The sequence below is a fragment of the Marmota monax genome, unplaced genomic scaffold (genome assembly GCF_021218885.2).
Source record: "Marmota monax isolate L192 unplaced genomic scaffold, Marmota_monax_Labrador192_F-V1.1 WCK01_AAM20220418_F8-fsc00051, whole genome shotgun sequence".
NCBI lineage: Eukaryota > Metazoa > Chordata > Mammalia > Rodentia > Sciuridae > Marmota > Marmota monax.
Window position 1 is genome coordinate 6,718,905 of NW_026695202.1, and position 21,670 is coordinate 6,740,574.

The 21,670-nt window shown below is 45.9% G+C and overlaps 1 protein-coding gene across 9 annotated transcripts in view; it reads right to left on the reverse strand.

The window, feature by feature from the left end:
- Positions 1 to 21,670, reverse strand: part of Large1 (LARGE xylosyl- and glucuronyltransferase 1) — a 496,807-nt gene that overhangs the window by 186,672 nt on the left and 288,465 nt on the right. For all 9 annotated transcript variants that reach the window (XM_058574193.1, XM_046429385.2, XM_058574197.1 and 6 more), the window contains one exon: positions 20,010 to 20,181. In XM_058574193.1, the coding sequence (XP_058430176.1) occupies positions 20,010 to 20,181 (172 nt within the window). The remainder of the gene's footprint in view (positions 1 to 20,009; positions 20,182 to 21,670) is intronic.

Sequence of the window (21,670 nt, forward strand, 5' to 3'; positions counted from 1 at the left end):
TGAAGCCTGGCAGGGCTCAGGCCTCATATCCACCGTGGGCAGCAGGCCTGGTGCCAGCGGTCCCCACAAAATAGGAGCTCAGGAAACATGAATCTCCTGCCTTCTACTCCCCTTTTCTTTCTGTGAATGTTTGCAGAGAAGTTAAGAAGTAACCACATGCCAACTACACTAATGAGTCAGAGAGGAGGGCAGCGGAGAACATGGCATTTCTCCTCCTTCGGCAAAAGCGGCAGAGCCATGAGAACCTGCGGTTCATGACTGGGGTGCCAAGCGCCCGGCCTTGCCAAGCTCCCCCCTGTACTATTTGCCAGTTAAGAGTTTGGAGTTGACTAACTGCCAACCCTGGCCTGGCTCTGTGTGCTAGATCCCATGACCAGCCCAGGCCTGACCTTTTCTGGTATTTATGATGTCGGATTGGATTTTGATCACTGTTTGAGCTCTTGACACAAAATAAACAGGTTGGCACTTTTCCCCAGGAGGCATGATGCCAGGATTTCAATCCTGTCTCCAAACACCTCTCCCTAATCCCACCCTGCCCCGCCAGCTCCATGGCAAAACACATCTGATTAACAATGGAACAATGTCTCTTTTCTTAAAGTGACCAGCAGACCCCAGTCAATAAGCTTAAGAAAGTGAGTCTTAATATTGGTTGCACTTTAGCATTATGTTTACAGTGTTTAAAAATTTGGAGGGACACTGTCCATACCAGAGGCCAAGACCTGGTTAGTATGGTATTGGCCTGGGAATCCTCACTCAGGAGCTTTCTAGATAATTCTAACTTGAAGCCAATATTAAGGACGACTGTGCACTTGGGAGAAAGGAAGGAGACACAGAGGTGGGTGATCTCCTTTAACCACACACTAGCCCCTGACCTCCTAGGGCAGGTGCCTGGTTTCCTACAAAGAAAACATGGCAGGAGAGCTTTGGGTTACCAAAGACCACATGGCCAGGCTGGGCTGTGGATAGAGGGCTGTGTGATGTCTGGTAGTCATGATGTTATATTGCACTGTTGAGCTCACAGTACCCACAGATGCCTGTATGTGAGACACAGCCTGATGGAGCTCCAAAGAAAGGGCATTTCACTATTCTTTAGAATACCCCAGACAGGTGGAAACAGCCCAAGAATTCAAAACAGAAGGCCTGAACAGGCACATTCTAACACAGCTGTATCATGGACTCCAGGAAGCATAGACCATGACCTGGTGCATAACAAGGTCAAAAGTAATGCACAGTTAGGAGGAAAAAACAGCCAAACAGCATTATGATATGATCATGATTAAAAAAACCTTGAGGTCTCCTATGTACAGAAAAATCTCTGAAATATTAGAACACCTAACTAGGTAGTTAAAATGTAAGAGAATTTCTTTTACAAAGCTGATATGAACACTCGATTTTATTCATGATGTACAGTGATCCATCTGGTGAACCTCAATGGTAAGAGAAATCTATTCTTGAAAGCATCTGGTTTTGCCTCTGGACATGAAGTTCCTTCACTATTAGAGTAATGCCTTGCGGGAATCTCTATTTACTACCCCAATCCTGTCTGGAGATCTCCTCTTACTATTCTACAAAGAAAACATATTTTCTTCCCAAAAATTAAAAAAAGTTGACCTGATGTCATGGAATAACAGGTTTGTTTTTCCTATATTAAGGGAACAAACACTTTTGGTTGAGTACCTAATGTTATGCTGCTCTGAAAAGCACCTTCTGCTGGCACAACTTCAAGTCTGTCTCTGAAGATACAGACAAGGATCTGGAAAGCTTTGGAAGCCAAATGTTATCTGAGATTCTCACTGGTCACTGTTATTCTTAGGAGATCTGAAAGTCTCGTGAAACCCTGTTTTGGAGTTGACCTCATCTCTGTCCTTTACTCTGTATCTCTGTTCTTTAATTTGCATCTCTGTTCTGCCTTGGATAATGTTTCCTGCCTAGATTTGATACCAGTGATTCAAGTCTCCTTGGTGGTTCCAGGAAACCTATGATTTGCTATTTTATAAGAAAAGCATAGGAAAAAAAAATGGTTGTAGAATCAAAGATTCATAGTGGTTGAAGGACTAATTGTATTTATTCATTAACTAATGTTTTAGCATCTACCAGGTTTGCATTGCGATAAACCTTGAAGATAGAGCTAGCAGGATGTACTTGAAGACAAATGCAGGTGGGAGGGCAAGACTAGTCTGTGTATGTGGCTTGGGCTTTGCCCCTGATGGCGCAAAGCTGCATAAGATCTGCACAACTGAAAGGGACTCCAAGGTCACCTACAAATTTTACACATCATTCACTCCTTCAACAGCCATCCAGTAAATGCTTATTGAACAGATAGCCTGGGATCAACAAGAGAGATTTGCAGAAGGCTGTTAAAGATAAAGCACAGACCTGCATCCCAGTGAAGTTGTTTTGCAACCGCATCACACGAGTCGAAGACCTTCTGGACCTTGCTTCACCTTTACAACAAAAAGCACTGAACTAACTCATGATCCCTAAGATGCCTCCCAGTTCTTATTTTCCACTTGTGTGCATGTCACTAAAGCCATTATAAAGTACCCTTTGGTCCCAACTAATTCCAGACAAGTCTGAAAGAAAATTTATCTTTTGGAGTGTCTCCTCCACTTTGACAGACATGGATTCATTTTTAATTGATCTCCCAATAAGGCATTCACCTAATTTGCTTGAATGATTAATTAGGCCAACAAGGAAGAAAGCTCAGGACAGAGAGACAAACTAGAGGGCGTGTTCCCCAATAGTAGGGTTCAAATTCTCCGAGAAGGATGACTTGTAAAAGGGAGGATACAGGACATAATCAATGGGGTCAACATTTTAAATTCATTCACATTATTGGATAAAAAGGCTATAGACCATTTCCATCAAAACAGAACAATCCTCTAAAGTGATAAAGAAAACTTACTCAGGCATCAAAACGTTCTAAATGTCTAGGAGAGGGCAGGCACTGCCAATGAGTCCTGCTCTGTTTAGGAAGTGAAGCAGGGATAGTGATGAGTGGAAATGACATCAAGAGAACATTCTGTCAGGGAGAATGGGTTCTCCTAGCCAGCAAGCTTCTTAAGGTCATGAGGACAGAAACTTGAACTGATTTAGGAAGTTAAGAAAAAAAGGAAAATCTTGCTTCAGGCAGGCCTAGAACTGGTGGCCACAACACAATAGAATCTGGAAGGTATCTTTTCCAAGCTCTCCCACCCACCTGAACTCTCAGACCAAGCGGCTGTGTAGGAAAGAGGGTACACAGCTGCCCTGAGACCACAGTCCTAGAAAGGCCTGCTTGTGAGGTTGGCCTCGGCCCGCATCGGGGCACTTGGGTTTCTGAAGGAGAGTTGTCATTCCCTGATGATGGCTCACCATGTCTAATGAGGTTTTGCAAACCACGGTTTATGCTGGACACCTGCTTTCCTTCTGAGCATCTGGAGATTTGGTCTGTGCTAGGGAGAGGGCCTGTGTGACCAGTCGCCTATAAAAACCTTGGGTGCTGAGTCTCTGCTGAGCTCCCCTGGTGGACAGGGCCTCACATGTGATAGCAGGACTCCTGGCTGGAGAATGCAGAGTGTTTGGGTGACTCTGCAGGGAGGGGCTCTGGAAGCTGGAGCTCAGTCTCCCCTGCCTTCCCACATGTGCCTTTGCCTTTTGTGGATTTTGTTTTATATCTGCTTCCTGTCATAAATCACATCCACTAGGGTGACAGAATGCTGAGCCCTAGGGGTACTCTAAGCAAACCATGGGGCCTAAACTGATCTTGGGGATCCTGAGTGTCCATATGACTGCAGGCAGTTCTAGCTCAATGTCCTCAGAGTTCAGCGTCCTCAGAGGAAAGAATACTTTTGCTGGTAGTTCTTGAAAGTCCTTGACTTGATGCTCATTACTTCTGGTGGCCTCACCTTGGGTCACATTGCAACCATGGCCAGGGAGATGTCTGAGGAGTTGTGGCTAGCCTGGATGAGCCATAGCCTTATTCCTGCCGCCAGAAAGCATCAGTGTCCCTTTACAGGGAAGAGTCTGCTATCCAGAAACACCAATGACCACAAACAAACAGGAGCCATAGAGACAGAAGAGACAAAGGTATTATCTCACCCTATATCTGGACGTTCTTTTATATTCTCCACCTGATCACTAGTCTGGGAAATTATGGTCACCCATACCCCTTTTCCTTTTTGTACCTTCTCTTACCTGGATACTGATGTCTAATATTAAGAGCACTGGATTCTGTACCCAGCCTCCTGGACGGAGTCCAGGCAATGATCATTTCTTACTTGATTACTGCCAGGGGATTCTCACCATCTTCCAGGGAAACCCATACTCCACGATCTGGCTTCTCCTCAGTCTTTCATCACTGGCCCAACTACCCCCACCCCTCCCTGGTTCTGAGTACTAGATATTCTGCCCACAGAGAACCTCCTGAAGTCAGGAAAACCAGGCCATTTCGTGTTTTTGTGCCTTTGGTCCACTCTGTCGCTCCCAAGGTTAATTCCTCTCTCCATAGTGGCCCCCTGAGCTTAGATTATGACCCCTTATCTCTTCACAGTCTTTCATTACCATTTGCTCTCCTGACTTCTCAGACACCCTGGTATCCCCATGACGGCAGGTGGACCATCTCCTCCATCTTCACAGACTGAGCACTCACTGAGAGACTGACCCGGAGGACTGTTCACACACCTGAGCAGAGACTTGATGAAGTCTTGACCTTGGCTCTGCCCCTTACTAGATGGGTGAATGCAGCGTGTCATTCAACCTCTTCATTCTTTGGCTTCTCTCCTTTGTAAAGTGAGGACTAAACCATTCACGTGTTGGGATGTGTGTGAGAAGAAAGGAGCCTGATAGGGTTTGGCTCTGAGCATCCCCCATACTCTCATGGGGTAAAGGCTTAGTCACTAGTCCATGGTGCTATTGGGAGATGGTGGGATTTGGGGAGACGAGGCCTAGTGCAGGAACTCGGGTTACTGGGGATGTGCCCTTGGAGGGGATAGAGGGGCATGGGCCCATTCCTCTCTTTCTTTGCTTCTCGGCCACCCTGAGGTGAGCAGCCTTCTCTGCCATGCATTGTCACCCCTATGGTATGCAATGCCACCACAGGCACAAAGCAAAGGGATCATGTGGGCATGGACTGAAAACCCTGAAGCCATGAGCCGAAATAAATCCATTTTTTTTTAAAGCTGTTTTGTCTCAGGTATTCTGCTGCAGTGATGGCAAGCTGACCAAGACAGGAGCTAAGGAATAAGGGCCATCTAGACCACACCAGAAGCTTAGGAGGTGAGTTTCCTTAAAAAATGCACCATATTAATACAGGATATTAATTAAAGAAAACTGAGTGCAGGGTGTATTGGAACTCTCTATTCTATATTAATTTTAAGCCTAAGTCTTTTATTAATTTTTTTAAAAAATTTTATTGTAGATGGACATAATATCTTTATTTTATTTATTTTTATGTGGTGCTGAGGATTGAATCCAGTGGCTCACACATGCTAGGCAAGTGCTCTACTACTGAGTTACAACTGCAGACACTAAATTCATTTTTTTTTTTTTTTGCTAAACTAAAACTGCTTCAAAATAAAGTTTATTAAAAAAATCACATTGGGGGCTTGGGTTGTGGCTCAGTGGTAGAGCCCTTGCTAGCACATGTGAGGCACTGAGTTCGATCCTCAGCACCATATTAAAAATAAATAAATGAATAAATAAAGGTATTGTGTCCATCGACAACTAAAAATATTTTTAAAAAATCAATTTGTATCACTTACTATCAATCTCTCCTCTCCTCCACCATGTAAAGCATGTGCTTTGAGGGCTACCTCTTTATTTAATACCCAAGAGAACCTCATCTCTAAAAATGAGGATTATTGGCTGGATCTGAGGAATTTTCTCTTTTATCTCATAAGAATTTTTGTCATCTTGGGAGATGACTCTGGTCTTTTTGTCAGCTAAGCATTAAAGAAGTGAAGCCTAAAATCTCTAAACCACCTTGGTCCCTAAGGCCCAACAAAAGGCAAATAAGAAAACAAAACCAAAACACCCCAGTGTTTCCTGTTCTGCTGGAGGTGGTTGTTAGAGGAGGGAAACAGGGATATGAAATGACGTCTAAAGCAGATTCAGTAGAAGCTTTAGCTTAGAGCTAATTCAGAGACTCCCATTCAAAGGGATGTGGACAGTCTAACATACATATATATGTGTAGGTGTATGTGCGGGTGTGCATATGCGTGTGTGTGTGCATGTGCGTATGTGTGTGTGCGTGTATACACACACATACACAATGAATCTGAAGCCTCCCCCATAGTCTGATATATCTCCACACCTCTATCTGGTCCAGGGAAGCAATGTGACCTACTTTGGGTGACCAAGCTCCCATGGAAGGCCCCTCCATCCATCTCAATAAGGGCTTTGCACACACCACCAGCTCAGCCTTCTGCCTTCTTCCAGGTGGACAACCCAGAGCACTGTGAGGAAAAGACACCCAGCATTCATCTTCCTGACAGGCCATCTCCATCCTGTCAAATATGCAATGCTGCTGAAAACCTATCCCTATGCATTTAAGAGGGCAGAGGAAAGCTGTGTCCCTCTGACAGTCATGGAACAGCAGGTACTGATGTTCTCTTTTCACGAATATGCAGATGAGGAGCAAACTGGTGGCTCTTGTAATTTTAAGGGGAGATCAGAAATTCTCGTGAGTCCTAATCAAATCTGTGGCCTTTCACGGGCCCGGAGGCTTTGGGGTCTGGTTCATGCCATCATAACTTCCCTTGGTGGTGTGTACCTTCAGGGAGAGGGCGCTGGATGCGTTCATTTATCTTCTGAAAGAGGATCTTTGCTACAGGTGGTTCAGTTCTGTAGTTCTCCAAGAGAAAATTCACCGTTCAAGCCTCTTTTGTGGCTGGTGTGGAGTATCAACAGGAAAGGAAAGAAAGTCTAAAGCAACAGGAGTTTAAGCATGGAACCCAATCAGAATGTCACTCAAAGGCATGTGGATAAGAGGCTCCCAGTGAGCAGCTGATAATCAAGCTGGAGGCGGGAAGGATGCTCTTGGCATCTGGCGGGTGGAAGACAGCGATGCCGCTCAACATCGTACAGCATGTGTGGCAGCATCCCTCCTTCCACAACAAGGAGTCACGGAGCCCAAAATGTCAACAGCACCAAGGAGGGATACCTGATTCTCCATCAGCGGTGGTGTGCAGGCCCTGCGGGGCATGAGAGGGGGCGCTGACCTGTGTAATTTGAAGACTCTGCAGCTTGCTGTAATACAGAAGTCCCCCTCCACCCTGCACCTCAGAACGCGTGCCCAAAGGACAAAGCTGTAAATGATCATTAGGCCCTGGGCGGCTTTCATGTGCCTACTAATCCAATTTGGTGAGTTGCTAACGTAGAGCAGGAGTAGAATGTAAGTACGGTCCCTTGGGTCAAGACCATTGTAGAGCAACAAGAAAAATAAATCGGCCTCTTTCCTTGGACACATGATTGTAAAGTTAGATAGCTTGGTCTTTGTCACCCTAAATCCATCCAACAAGCATGCTTCTTGTCTCCCTGTATTCTTTTCTTTATTCTTTCTTGGTGCTTTTCTTGTGTCCCACCTGCTCCCTCACCCTGCTTTTCCCCAGAATGATCTATGTAGCCTGATCCCCTCTAGCACCCACACGGCTATACTCAACGTCTCCCAAACCCAAGGCAGCAGATATCAGCTAATGCTGGTCAAGTCTCTAGCCCAGTGTTTCACGTGATGGTACATAACCCTACAGTGTTCCCAGAACTATCAGATTTATTCAAAGGAGGAGTTACTGACATGAATTTTTAATGGACAGAGCATCATGGGTGTGTCTCATTCCAAGGAGATAGTCAAGAAATATTGTGTGAATATCCAAATGAGCAAGAAGAGACTTCCTAGCCGCACTGCTTCCTGATATTTACCAAAAAACACTGATGGTTTAGATGTTCCAGAATCCTGTCAAACAATACAAGGTAACCGGGGAGTGGCCTGCCTGTGGCCCTACCCCCTCCCTGGCTGCTCTCTTTGTTTCCAGTCCTGAGCTCTACCCTCCCTCTTTCTCTCTTCTACCTCTCAAAGATAAAAGCAAAAGCTAGAAAAATAATACTAATAAAAATAATAACACCCATCTTTTTTTTTTTCCCTGGATTCTAAGAGGCCACTGATTGCAGGATCTATCGAAACATTTTCCAGGAGAAAAGATCATCTGTCAAGTTGCTTTTCCAAGTTACATCTCAATTTCAGAAATGGCAAAATATGAAAAGCCCTGCATTGTGTAACTGAGATAATAGAAAATACCTGCAAAGTACTAGGTGAATTCCATATTTTGCTCCTGAAATACTGTTCCCCTGGAGGAGGAGAAGCTGAGGCATGAAGTGCAGGGAAGGGCGAGGCCGCTCACCGGCTCTCGGGCAGTCTCACTCCACAGCCTGCTTTCTCCCTGCTGAGATGCGTGGCCACTTCTTTCCAATTAGAACAAGACCCCCAATACCTCTGTCCCCCCTTCCCCAGGCCTCCTTCTCCCATCGTGATCCAGGCCACTTGGTACCCCTCTTCTTTATGGATATCAACCACCTCTGCCATCTTGAACCTTTTAGGTATGTAGAGGCTGCCCACTGTGATGACCACAAGGTGACTCCAGTACTAAGGACAGTAGCAGCCAACATGGAAGGGGGCCTACACTGTGTCCCCTGCTTCACTACGACCTTCATATGGCCACCTCATGTTACACCTCCTACATTCTGGAAGTGGTTTAAGTGTACACCAAGGGTCCACCATGATTCAAGCTTTGGTGTGCTGCAAGGTGCTACTGAGAGGTGACTGACACTTAAAGAGGTAGGGCTGGGAGGCAGGTTTTCAGGGTCCAGGGGACATGCTCATCAGTGCTAGTTCTGATGTGATCCCTTGAATTGCTCCAGGAGGATGTTTATAAAGGCCTGAGCCTGGCCCCCACCCCAGCACTCTCTGCTCCTGGTTTAAGATGATGTAATCACTTGGTCCCCCACCTTCTCTTACCATTGCTACCTGTGCCATGATGAGCCAGGGAGTGATGCAGCCAAGGGGTGGCCTTTGCCATAGAACACTATGCCCTGTGAACTCTAAGTCTCCAAAACTGTGAGCTAAATAGACCTCTTTTCTTCATAAGTTGCTTGTCTCTGGTATTTCATTATAGTGACAAAAAGCTAACTTTTCATACTAATACCCTATGAGTCTTGCGATCCCCATTTTGTCCATATGAAATAGAGGTTCAGAGATCTCAGTAATGCACCAAAATTATAAAGATGGCAAGAAGATGCTGAACAACCCAAAATAATGGCCTCAGCTTCTTTCCTACCATTCTGCAAGCAGACACAGAAGTAGAGGCAGAAAGAAAGTGAGGAAAGAAAGATAAGCCCATATCCAGAAGCTAGTCTCCTTTATGATAAGGCAAAAGCTGTCCTCTCTGATAGCCTGGCCCTTGTACATTTAAGAGAGTCAAGAAATTGTCAGAGGCCCATCAGGTCAGTGAATCCTAGTGACAGATCAATATGGCTCCATCCATACTGATGGATGCCCAGGGCATGCTGGCCTTACAATGCAGGGGCAGGAACCAGCATAACTTGATGGCCTGGCCTGCACCAGCAGCAGCGCCAGACACAATTGGAATGTGCCCAGGGGTTCTTGCTGACTCTGCTAGGCATCCAACAGCTCCTCCTCTTCCACTCGAATCTCAGTTCATCAATCCCACCTTGCCCAGCCTTTGTCCTTGTTGACTCCCTTCTGTCCCCACCCACTTAGCTCTCTATTAGAGACAGCAAATCCAGCCTTGTTCCCTGCAGGACCTGGTGCCATCCCCAGGATTGGAACCCTGGAGGGGGCTCTACTATGGAGCACACTTGCGAGTCCATAAAAGCAAACTGGAATTATCTTGTAAGAGCATCAATTTCCATACCAACATTTAAGAGGAAATACCTGAAGATGACCTCATTCCAGAGGTCTCTGGAGGATCCAGATCTGCAAGTCCAAACAGGACTTGCCACTAGTGCCCTCCACTCTCCTCCTCATGGCCTTTGCCCTACCCCCTTCAGTCACTGCTGTACCTTGCTGAGACTGGAGCAGTAGCTCCCATGTGCTGCCAAATCTCTCTTTCACAGTCCAGCGGTCCCCCCTTACCTGTGGTTTCACTTTTGGTAGTTTAAGTTACCTGCGCTCAACCATGGTCTGAAAATATTAAATGGAGAGTCCCCAAAATAAACAAAAGTTTAAAATCCACGCCATCCTGAGTAGCATAATCAAATATTGCTCGATCTGGTTCAGGATGTACATCATTGTTGAGGTTCAGCACTTCCGTGGTATATCCTACCCTCCCGTTAGTCACTTGGTAGCTACTGTAGTCATTGTATGTGTTACCTGTGGTTACAGTCAAGCAACCTTTATTTTTCTTCATAACAGTCCCAAAATATAAGAATGGTGATGATAGCCATTGGATTATCCCAAAGAGGAGATGTTAAGGGCATTCTTTAGGTTAAAGGTAAAAGCACAGTAAGATATTTGGAGAGAGAAAGAGACCTCATTCACATCACTTTTATTACAGTCTATTGTTAAAGTTGTTCTATTTTATTATTGTTAATCTCTTATTTCATCTAGTTTATAGATTAAATTTTGGCATAGGCATGTCTGTATTAAAAAAAAAAAAAGTACGTATAAGGTTCTGGATTACCAGTAGTTTCAGGCTCAACTGTAGGGCTTGGACAATCTCCCCACAGATAAGGAGAGGATTGCTGTACTGATTTCCTACCTCACCTTTCAGATGATGCCCCACTCAACCAAAAGGAACTTCTGAAAATCTTAGCATAAACATTTGCCTCTGAAGCTCTGAACCATGTACCAATGACCAGTGGATAAACCCAAGCCAAGACCTATAGGAGCCTTGGTACTTCCCTGGCCTCGTTCTCCACCACTCACTCCACCCAGAATCACTGGCTTTATCTGTTCATTATTCAACAAACACTTATTGAGTATCTACTGTATGCTCAGCACAATTCCAGGTGCTGAGACACCAGAAACATGACGACAATGGTCCCTGCCCTCCTGATACTTATCTACCAATAGGTAGGACACAGAATGATCAGCACAGCAGTCTGCACCCTGGGCGCCTGGGCCTGTTCTGTGCCACCTCCTGGGTGGGGCAGAGCCACCCACATGATAAGTAATGACTCAGTGGGTCAGACAGCCAAGACTGCTACTGAAGAAAAAAATTAAAGAGCAGGGTGACAGGGATGGGAGGCATCCCAAGGTGCAGATGAAATGGGACCCTCAGGGAAAGTCTCTCTGGAAGCTGCGATTGGAACAGAGACTTGAAGGGATTCACGGCCGCGAGACTGGGGAGGTCTGGAGGACAAGCGTTCCAGGAAGGGAGGACATCAGAGCTGAGGAACAAAGGCAGCAGCGGCCCTCTGTCTGAGGAGCCCGTTTAATGTTTCCTTCAGTCCCGTCTGTACCTTCTCTGTACGGCTGTCTACCTGGGCCGCAGGCCTAGGCCTCTTCCATTCATTGCTAGTGCGGAACAGAAGGCCGCCACCTCCCCATCTTTGCTTCAGAGGCCCTCCCAGCCACCCCCAATGTCGCCTTCCCCCCTGTGTGGTCCTCCCTCACCTGCATCTTCTCTTTCTTTCTTTTTGTGGAGGGTTAAGGGGGATTGAACCAGAGCACTTATCCACTAAGCCCCAGCCCCAGTCCTTTTTATTATTTTGAGGCAGGGTCTCAACTAAGTTGTTTAGTGCCTCATTAAGTGGCTGAGGCTGACCTTGTGATCCTCCTGCTTCTGCCCGCGGATACACTGGGATCACGGGTGAGGAGCTGCCACCACAGCCGGCAGGCGTCTTCCCTTTCAAAGCACGTCCCACACTTTGATGTGTTCACAGGGATCTGGAATCTCATGTTAGGAGTGTGGGCGCTGGAGGTCAGCCCGGCTTCAAGCCCGGTCCTGTCACTACCTCCTTGTTATAGTGACTTCAGGTGAGCTACTCGGAGATGACCATGAGAGATGAAGGAGATGGTCCAGGACCTGACACCTAAACAGAAACAGGGGTCAGGGCAGGGGGCTTGTCTACTGTTTCATCTCCAGGATCAGAGGTGGCCCAGGGGCTGAGCAGGTCAGGAAGGAAAGAAAGAAGGAAGGACTGAGTGAATGTGGGAGGCGGGAATGGAGAGAGGGAAGAAAGGAGAGAAAAAGAAAAGGCAGCAGAGAAAGAGAAGGGAGGGGAAGAAGGGAGGGAAGGGAGGGAGCAGGAGGAGGGGGAGAGGGAGGGAGAGGGAGGGAGGGAAGGAGAGGGAGGGAGGGAGGAGGAGGGGAGGGAGGGAAGGAGAGGAGCACATTGCTTGTTCTCTTAAATCTCAGGTATTTCAGGTTTAAGAACAAGAAAAAATAGGTAGAAGAAAAGGAAGCCAACTGTCATTTATTATGTAACATGCAATACACAACCATTGTCTGATCTCACCACCAAGATAAAGCCTATGGGGCAGCTCTGAATGGGTTCTTCCCTTACTCTTACCACCACCACCAAAGAGGCCCGGAGAAATTAAATGGTCTTCTAATGTTATAAGAAAATGCAGATTCACATCCAAGCTGATGGGAAAATAATGTAACCCTTTCATTCCTGTGTCCAGGAGTGCCAGCCTTGATGTCGCCCCCGGTGATTCATGCCTCTGCTGAGCCCACAGAAGGACCAGGAGCATCTCACGAGAAACGTGCAGGTTTCTGATTCTGGACCGAAGGCAGCAGGGATAGATAAGAGATGAGAAGAGAGCAGGAAGGTAGGACTTACAGAGAGGAGAAGAGGTTTGCAAGAAGCCACTGAAATTCTCCAAGTGGAAAATCAGCTAGGAGTTTCAAGGCAAAAACTGAAGCCACACAGTACAATTTAGTGACAGGGAGGGAGACCCATCAATACTAAAAGAACAAGAGATAATTTTTAAAACATGGTACAGATTTTTTTTAAAAAATTATTTAATAATTCTAATTGGTTATACATGACAGCAGAATGCATTTCAATTCATAGTACACAAATAGAGCACAAATTTTCAGGTCTCTGGTTGTACACAAAGTAGAGACACATCATTCATGTCTTTATACTTGCACTTGGAGTAATGATGTCCACCTCATCCCACCGTCTTCCCTACCCCCATGCCCCTCCCTTCCCTTTGCCCTATCTAGAGTTCCTCCATTCCTCTCATACTGCCCCCACCCATCCCCATTATGGATCAGCATCCACATATCAGAGAGAACATTTGGCCTTTGTTTTTTTGGGATTGGCTTAGTTTACTTAGCATGATATTCTCCAACTCCATCCATTTACCTGCAAATGCCATGATTTTATTCTCTCTTATTGCTGAGTAACATTCAATTGTTAAGAAAACAAACAAACAAAAAAAAACCAAAACAGTGCCCCAGCCTTTTAGCTAAATTGCGTGACTGATGACAAAGAACGCAGGCCCAGGCTCAGGCTCACTCTCGCCCCAAGGAGCTCCAGGCTGCTGTACTCACCACATGTCACCCGAACGGACGCCAGCCGTTGATGGCATTTTAAAGCACTTTATTTGAGAATTTTTATCTTTTAAAAATGTCTGTTTTCCTTCCCTGCAGCCAAACTCTCAAGTTAGGAACCGTCAGGAGAGAATGCGAGACAAGTACGTGAAAACTGGGAGAGACCTCGTCGCACGGGCAGAGAAGCTACGGCTTTAATCAGGGAAACCTGGCCCACACAAGGGGCTGGGGTTGTCCTGAAAGGTCCACTTTGATTCCTTCCACACTGGCTAAGCAGGGAACAGAGAGCCTGATATGGAGGTGGTGGAGGAAGAGAGGAGGAGGGTTTAAAGTCAAAGGAAAAGGGACCAATAATAGTGACCTGGGATGTGGGGGAGAAGAGGAAGGAAAGAGAAAAGGTACCACGTGGTGTGAGAGTCTCCCGGGTACTAGCAGGGCCGAGTGCCCTCCCATACCACACCTGATCGCTGTGCAGAGACATCAGTATTTTCATACAGGGGAGGAGGCGGCAATAATGACCTCCCAACTCACCTGCTGATAAGTAGGCCAGCAGGGATTTGAACTCCCTCTCTTTCTTTGCTAAGCTCGCGCCACTTCACCAATCCCATCGGGGGAGATGGGCAAGGCCAGAAAAAAGAGACCTGAAGAACTTGAAAGAGTTTTTAAAAACTTCTTCAAGGCAACTAAGTATAAGCATAAAAGTTCTACAGATGTCTTTGCAGAAATAACACCTCTGACGTTTTTCATGTTCCGTTTTCCTATGATATTTTACATTTATAGCCACCCTCAGCCCTGATGGACAGATCTGCGAGGTAATGGGGCAGACACACAGAAACAATGTCTACTGTGACCCCACATGTGCTGGCAGGAGTCCCCAGAGAAAACGGAACACTGCAAGAAGAACGGACGTGATGTGTGGGTCTCACACTGACCCCATTAGCACCATTCTCAGTTCATCTGGGCCCTGAGAAGCCAGTAACCTGCTGTCTTAGTCTGACTGAGCTGCTCTAACAAAATACCTTAGAACTGGTGATGTATAAACAGCAGAAATTAATTTCTCATAGTTCTGGTGGCTAGAAAGTCACAGGATCAAAGCAACAACAGATTTGGTGTCTGGTGAGGGCTCACGCTCTGCTGCATGGATGGTTCCTTCTAACTCTGTTCTCACACAGCAGAAGGGCAGAAAACCTCCCTGAGGCCGTTTTTATAAAGGCATTAACCATATTAAGGGAGCTCTAATGACCTAATCACTTCCTAAAGGACCGGCCTCTTCATATTATGGCACTGGGGATTAGCTCTGGAGTAATGAATTTGGGGGACACAAACATGCAGAATATAGTGTCTATGCAAGAGTTACCAGTGAGCTCCAGTTGGCTTAATCTACCACCCACCTTGAGGCCCGGATAGAGCTCTTGGGGCCCATAGTGATTTCACACACAGAATTCTGGGAAGTCACACGGAGGGCAGGATGCAGGAGCCTGTACATTTCTGTGCCTCCGATTCTGCCTCCGTCTTTTGAATGCCTGCATCACCTTGGGCCTGACCTCTACAAACTGGTTTACACAGTCACCCAGGGCTCCCCCTTTTGTCTCTCCAAAGACACTCTTGGCCACAGCCACATGATGCTTCTCCTTACTCTCTTCTCAGGAGAGTGGGGCGCTGGGTGAAGAGAACTGGATTTGGGTTATTTACTCCTTGAGACCTTTGAGGCTCTAGAGAAGCTGAAGCATCTGTTCCCAAACTTTTCAAGAGGGAACGTGAACAATGCCGGCTCCATGCTGGGCTGCGCGGGTTATTTGAGTTTACTCACAAGGCGCTTAACCAAGCGGCTGGTGTGGAGGAAGAGCTCAGCCCAGGAGCTGTGATTAGCCATGGTTCGCCTGGCAGGCCCTTGAAAGATGCCCGCTGGCACTCCTGTGGCACATGAAGGTAAGCTGAGTAGTGACTCAACCTGCTTCAAGGCCAAAACTTGCCGTGGCAAGATGCCTTCTTCAAGTGCCCTTAGGGATGACAACACCATCTTTAATGCCCAGCAAGGCTCTCCTCCAACAGCTTCTCATCACAGCCTCCACAACTTCCTCCCTGGACTGCTACAATCACACATGGCTTCTGATTCTGTGTGCAGTTAACTAAGGCACTCCAGGGTCTTGGTGGCTCAGGATCACCAGTCACACCTGATCTATGTGCAGACCCTGCCTCCCAGGGTGGTGGGCATCCCCTTCTCCACCCCAGCAGGGATCCAGGAGAGGCGACACAAGGCAGTGGACACAGCATGGACTCTGGAGTCAAAGGGCTTGCGGTCAGCTTTGCTTTGATGTGTGAAAGCTCTTTGAGCAGGGACAGCAATTTAATCTCCCTCAGGCTCAGTTTATTTAACTTTCAAATGTACAAAGCTTCTAGTCAGTGCCGGAACAGAAGAAGCACTTGATAAAGAATAGTTACCTTCCCTTTGCTTTGCAAATATAACTTACGGGCCTGCCTCCCTCCCTCTCTATGCAGATATCCAATGCAGGACCTCAAACTTAACAAGCCTCACAAGCTCCGGAGCTTGCCATGACCTCCCCTTGAAGTCCTCTCTGGCTCACCAGTGCCACTGCACCCACCCCAGCCACCCTAGGGGTCATCCTCCACCCTCCTCTCCCCTGGTGACTTGGCCTTCAACATCTACCCTAATGAGATGACTTCTACCTCCTCTACTGCTCCACCTAGGCCTGAGCCCAGGGCATCTCCCACCTGGAGTACTGGAATTATCTCCTGAATGGTGTCCTCATGTCCTTCTGCCCTAACAAGGCGGCCAGGACCACCCATTATAAACACAGTGGGTTGTCTTGCCTCTGCTGGACCCCCTAGGTGCCTGACAGGAGAGTCAGCATCCCCTCTGGATCCAGGTTCTTGTGATGTGACTTTGTCAACCCCAGCCATCTCCTGGGCTCCTTCTGCTATGTTTGGACATCTGCCCCATCCCTCTAACACACCAACTCACAGCAAAGTTGATGTTCCTGTCCTAAGGCCTCAGACACTTCTCCCTGTCCCCTGGCACAGCAGGGTTACTGCTTCTCTAAACTTCATTGCTTAAATGTCACCCTTCTTTTGGGATCTTGCATTAATACCTTATTTGAATATTTAAACAATATAAACCACATACACACACACACACACACACACACAGGCATCCATTCATTTATTACCATCTAAGATTTATGCATATTATTTATTTTCTGTCTTCCTCCACCCAAATTTAAATTCTCAGCAGTAGGGCTTGGGTTTTTTTTTTTTTTTTTTTGCAACATTCCCAACTCAACTTTCAGAAAACTAACCAACCACTAGAGGAGCTCGGGAAATACAACTGAGTGGGTGACTCTGGATTCTAGCCACTAGTGATATTTCTGGTTCTGTTACTTTGGGTATGAAGAACCCCCAGTGGCTGCACAGGCTGGCGAGGGGTACAGACCACTGGTGTGGAAGGTAAGCATTTGCCACTGAGGTGAACTCAGGCCCATGGTGCACATGGATGCCTCCAAGAGCCACTGGGGGGCTCCCTGCAGCAGGTGGTGAGGACGAGTCTGTGTCCTTAATAACAGGCTTCTTAGTAGAAGCTGACGTGGCGTGGTGCAGCTAGGTTTTGGGGTTTCCACAGCACTAGGGAGGGACCAAGCCTGTGTATGACCTGTACACAAGTGCCACGGCAGCCCCAGACAATGTACCAGAGACAAATGACCAATGGCAAATGGCACCACTGTCAATCAAAATGTTCACAATAAAAGATGTCAAGTAGTAGTGCCTTCATGAGAGCGGCATTCTCTCTCTTGGGCCAGAACATTATGCGTCTGTCCTAAAAGGCTTCTCCCTGTTCTATGACCTGGCTTCTAATAGATATCATTAAGGAAAAATAAGTCCACTAAAAAGAAAATACCGAAGTCCTGACACATGGAGCAGGGGGAAGGGCTTTCCTATTTTCTCTTTACCTCTGCATTTTCTTACGATCACTAGGATGGGCACGGGAGGACCACAGTAGACGTTCTCTACTCCTCGGCAGGTGTTTATGATGTAACACTATCTGCCCCATCTGGGAGTTCCCTGAAGGCTGGTGCCACATTTACACAGTTCGAGGGCCTGATAAATGCTAGAAATGGACAAATCAAAGAATGAACAGATAGAAGACAGTCCAATAACTCAGCTCTGGTATTCAAAGTTCCCCTGGTCCTGTCCTGACCTTGGTCCACGTACTCTGTTGAGCCCCAGGAACCGCCTGGAACCTCAGAGTCCTCCAAATCTGCAGCCCCAGGGGCAGCAAGAGTCCGAATGGTTTCCTTCCCTTCTGCAGGTGATGCCGAGTGATTAGAACCATGATTATTCTTGCTGTTGCTGTTGCCCACACAATCCTGCTAGCACGACAGCCAGTTCTGGCTGCAACAGAATAAAAGAGATTTCCCGGCCAGAGCACTGCAACTTCTGACCACTTGTCCTACTGATTTTGCTGAGTTGCACTTATCCAAGGGATACTCGGTGCTGTAGATGTTGGTTATGGGCTGAGTTTCCAGGGAAGCAGATTGAGACAGAAATCAGCACATGAACATTTAATCAGGGAGAACTCTAGGGAACAGCAGGTCTGAATGAGCAGGACTGGACTGAGGAGACTTCAGACTGTGAGGCAGTCTCCAGGGATATAGCAACTGATCAGGTAGGATCCTGTGGCTCCTCAGTCAATGCATGACATGGTGCATCCCGGCAGGGGGCATGATTCCAGGCACAGTCACTCTCTTCATCAGAGCCCATCCCCAAAGAGGGCTGATGCCAGAGAGAAATCCCAGGTGCTGGAGAAGTGAGTCCTCTCTTCTCAAAGGGGAACTTAGGCATTTATAGCTCTTTCCCAACAAAACAGTGCACAATTACCACACCCTGTGGTGCGTCCCATCCGACTGCTCTGCCCCTCTCCAGGAGAGGTGACAACTCTCACTGTCCCTTCATCACTCCTCATTTCATGATTTAGGTACACGGCCTGACACCCAGCAGGAATGCAATAAACGTTGTTGAATATATGCATCACTGAACACTGAACATCAGCATAAAAACATGGATAAAATACAGTGCAATTAAAGAAAAACTGTCCCCAATGAGTTCTGTGTGATCAGAAAGAGAAACAGCAGAAGCAACAGAGAGAAGGCAAGGCACACATATTTCTGATCTCAATTCTGGGCAAAACCCTGCGTCCCTCCAAACTTCAGGGGCTTGACTTAGGAAATAAAAGGGTAGGTCCCACCCAGCATTCTGTGCAGAAGAGATTAGACAGGGGAGACTCACTGGCTTCCCAGTTTTGTTAAAGGATGTCTCCCTAATGCCATTATTGACCCAGATAAGAAATGTTAATTTTGATCCTGATAAGGGATAGAGGGGGGGGGCATCTCAACCCTGTGATTTGCTGAACACTTTCCTCAATTAGCCCAGAGCCATGATCCTCCCAGAAGGAAGCGGACAGTGACCACTAGGCAAGGAATTTACCCTGCCCATGAATGGAAACAGAAACCAACAGGGTTTATGGAAATGATTTGTTGAAAATCAGTAAGGAGGATTTCACCCTCTTAGAATAAAGAAGTAAGAGAAGACACAGAGAGATTTTAGGCAGAGGGTAGTGTGCAATTTGACAAAGAAAAAGATAAGAAATATATAACGATCTCACTAACAAACTGCTCTCTCATTGCATTTGCCCAATATAGAGACGAACCTCAAAAACACAACACGGAGGAGAGGGGTATTAAAACAGCCCTAAACTCATGCTAACCTGTCACTTCTCTCATAGGCCCCACCAGAGTCAAATATAACTACTGAGTTTAAAATTGTCCATCAGAAGGGGTCCTATACCTTGAGATAGTGACAAAGGCAACAATAAGAGCTAAGAAGAAGATTATTGGACGAGAAGAGAGGACTTTGAAAACCAAACAAACGTACCTCAAAATAATAAGCCATGATGCTAAGGAAAGCAAAAGCCAGAGAACATTTCAAACACTCTATAATCAATACCTGTTTCTACTACCTCAAAAGCTTTCTTGGCAATCAAAGAATTCTTTGATAAAAAGAGAAAACTAATAATGCATGTTTCTGCACAAGTATGTCCACACTCAATTACTGCATACAAAATACACACATTTGATATTTAATGGTTACAAAGTATCCCAAATTGGTTTCTTCCTATGAACACAGATCTTGTTGCTCAGTGGATAGAGCACTTGCCTAACATGTAAGGCACTGGGTTCAATTCTCTGCACCACAAGTAAATAAATAAAATAAAGAAAGAAATGGAAATTCCAGTTTTACTCTAGCATGTATCAAATTGAAGTAGAATTGTAACATAACTGTATTTGTAATTTCTTATTGACTTGAATAGCACAACCTTACCGGAGTTAAACTCATCTCCTTAAAAAAATATAATCACCATGGTTGACATGTCCACACCTACAAGGATACCAAAAAGAAATGAGCCACAAATACTAGAAAGAAATGAGCCACAATTACCTTTGAACTTGTGGAACACAGCCCAGAGCTCTGCGATGTCAGTTGCAAAGGTGATATCTGTGTCGAGGACAATGACTCTCTCCAGGTTGGCAGGAAGAGTTTTGGTCAGGACGAGCTTCATCAGGCCATAAATCCCAGAGTAATGTTTGTTGGGGATCCAAGAAACTTCAGACTGGACAGGATAAGGCACAAAGGGAGTTGGAGAAGGGGAAAAAAGTCACTATATTAATTCTTTGCTTAAAACATTACAAATGGTGCCTGAGACACATAAAGCACTGAGTTTAGCTCCCCTCTCCTAGAGGACCCGTGCTCCCTTGAGGGGGCTCTCCTTTGTTTCTCTTCTAATCAACTTTGCTACCACTTTACTATGCTAAGAGAACAATGCAACCAGTGCTAACAAAATCTTTGATTATAAGAACATGATAAAAGAAAGGAACTTGACTTATTTTCCCCCCAGTACTGAGGATGGAACCCAGGGGTGCTCTACCATTGAGCCACATCCCTAGCCCTTTTTAATTTTTATTTTGGGACAGAATCTCTTTAAACTGCCTAGGCTGGTCTTAAAGTTATCCTTCTGCCAGCCTCCAGAACAGCTGGGATTCGAGGTATGTGACACCAGGCCAGAAGTGGGGTTGGGGGGTATTCAATGCAAATTTGTTGAAAAAGTGAATAAATATCTACTTAGAGTTCTGTTCATGTAATTTACATTCGGCACCAGTTTCAGGAAAGAAATCTGAATCTAGTGAGAGGAAAAGCAATAGTTATGAAATAATTATTACATAAAAATCCCATGCTGAAGTTTTTTAAAATATAATTTTGGCTATTCGAGAAATTATATAGGCTCATTGGAGAAAAGAAAGACAGGCAAAAAGAAAACAAAAAGGAACAAAAACCGAATCATACTTCTGCAACCAGTACCAAATTGTTCCAAGGCAGGTGTGTGTGTGTGTGTGTGTGTGTGTGTGTTTTAAGTCATATTTCAAACCTGCGTTATAAACATCACTACTTACTGGCATTTTAAAGCTTATGCTTAGCTATATTTTTTAAGCTGTAATTGAATAGGTTAGTACTGGTGCCTTCTTGATGTTCTCAAATAAATGCCCACGGAGGGCTGGGGCATCATCTATGGACAGTCCTCACCTAACAGCAACAAAGCTTCCATACACAGGGACAGCAATGAACAGCCCAGGGGGTGCAATTCTGCAGCCTTCATAGGACACGGGAACCATCCGTACCCCACAGGTGAACAGAGTCATCAGCCAGGCACACACACCTCTTGGTGCCACTTGGTATTCAAAGCTACACTTTGTGATTACAGCTTTCCTATGTGCAGGGTCAGTTGTGAAGGTCATTATGGACAGGGGTGCCATCCCAGCTGTGAAGGGGAGTTTCCACTGGAGTTAGTTAGAGAGCACTCTCAAGAGGTAACTTGTGATAAAACCCCTTTATTGGGAAATGGGATCATCTTTAGTATCCTACAAAATACTCTTTTGTCCTTTAACTCCATTTAAAGGACACTGTTCTTTAAGAAAAAAGAATAAAAAATCAAATTTTAAAATGAAAAACCAAAGTTCTATTCTCAAAGATGTTTGTTACCATGCTATAAAGTAAAGAAATAGCAACCATCCAAATATCCCCAAATTGAGCAGTTAACTAAAACA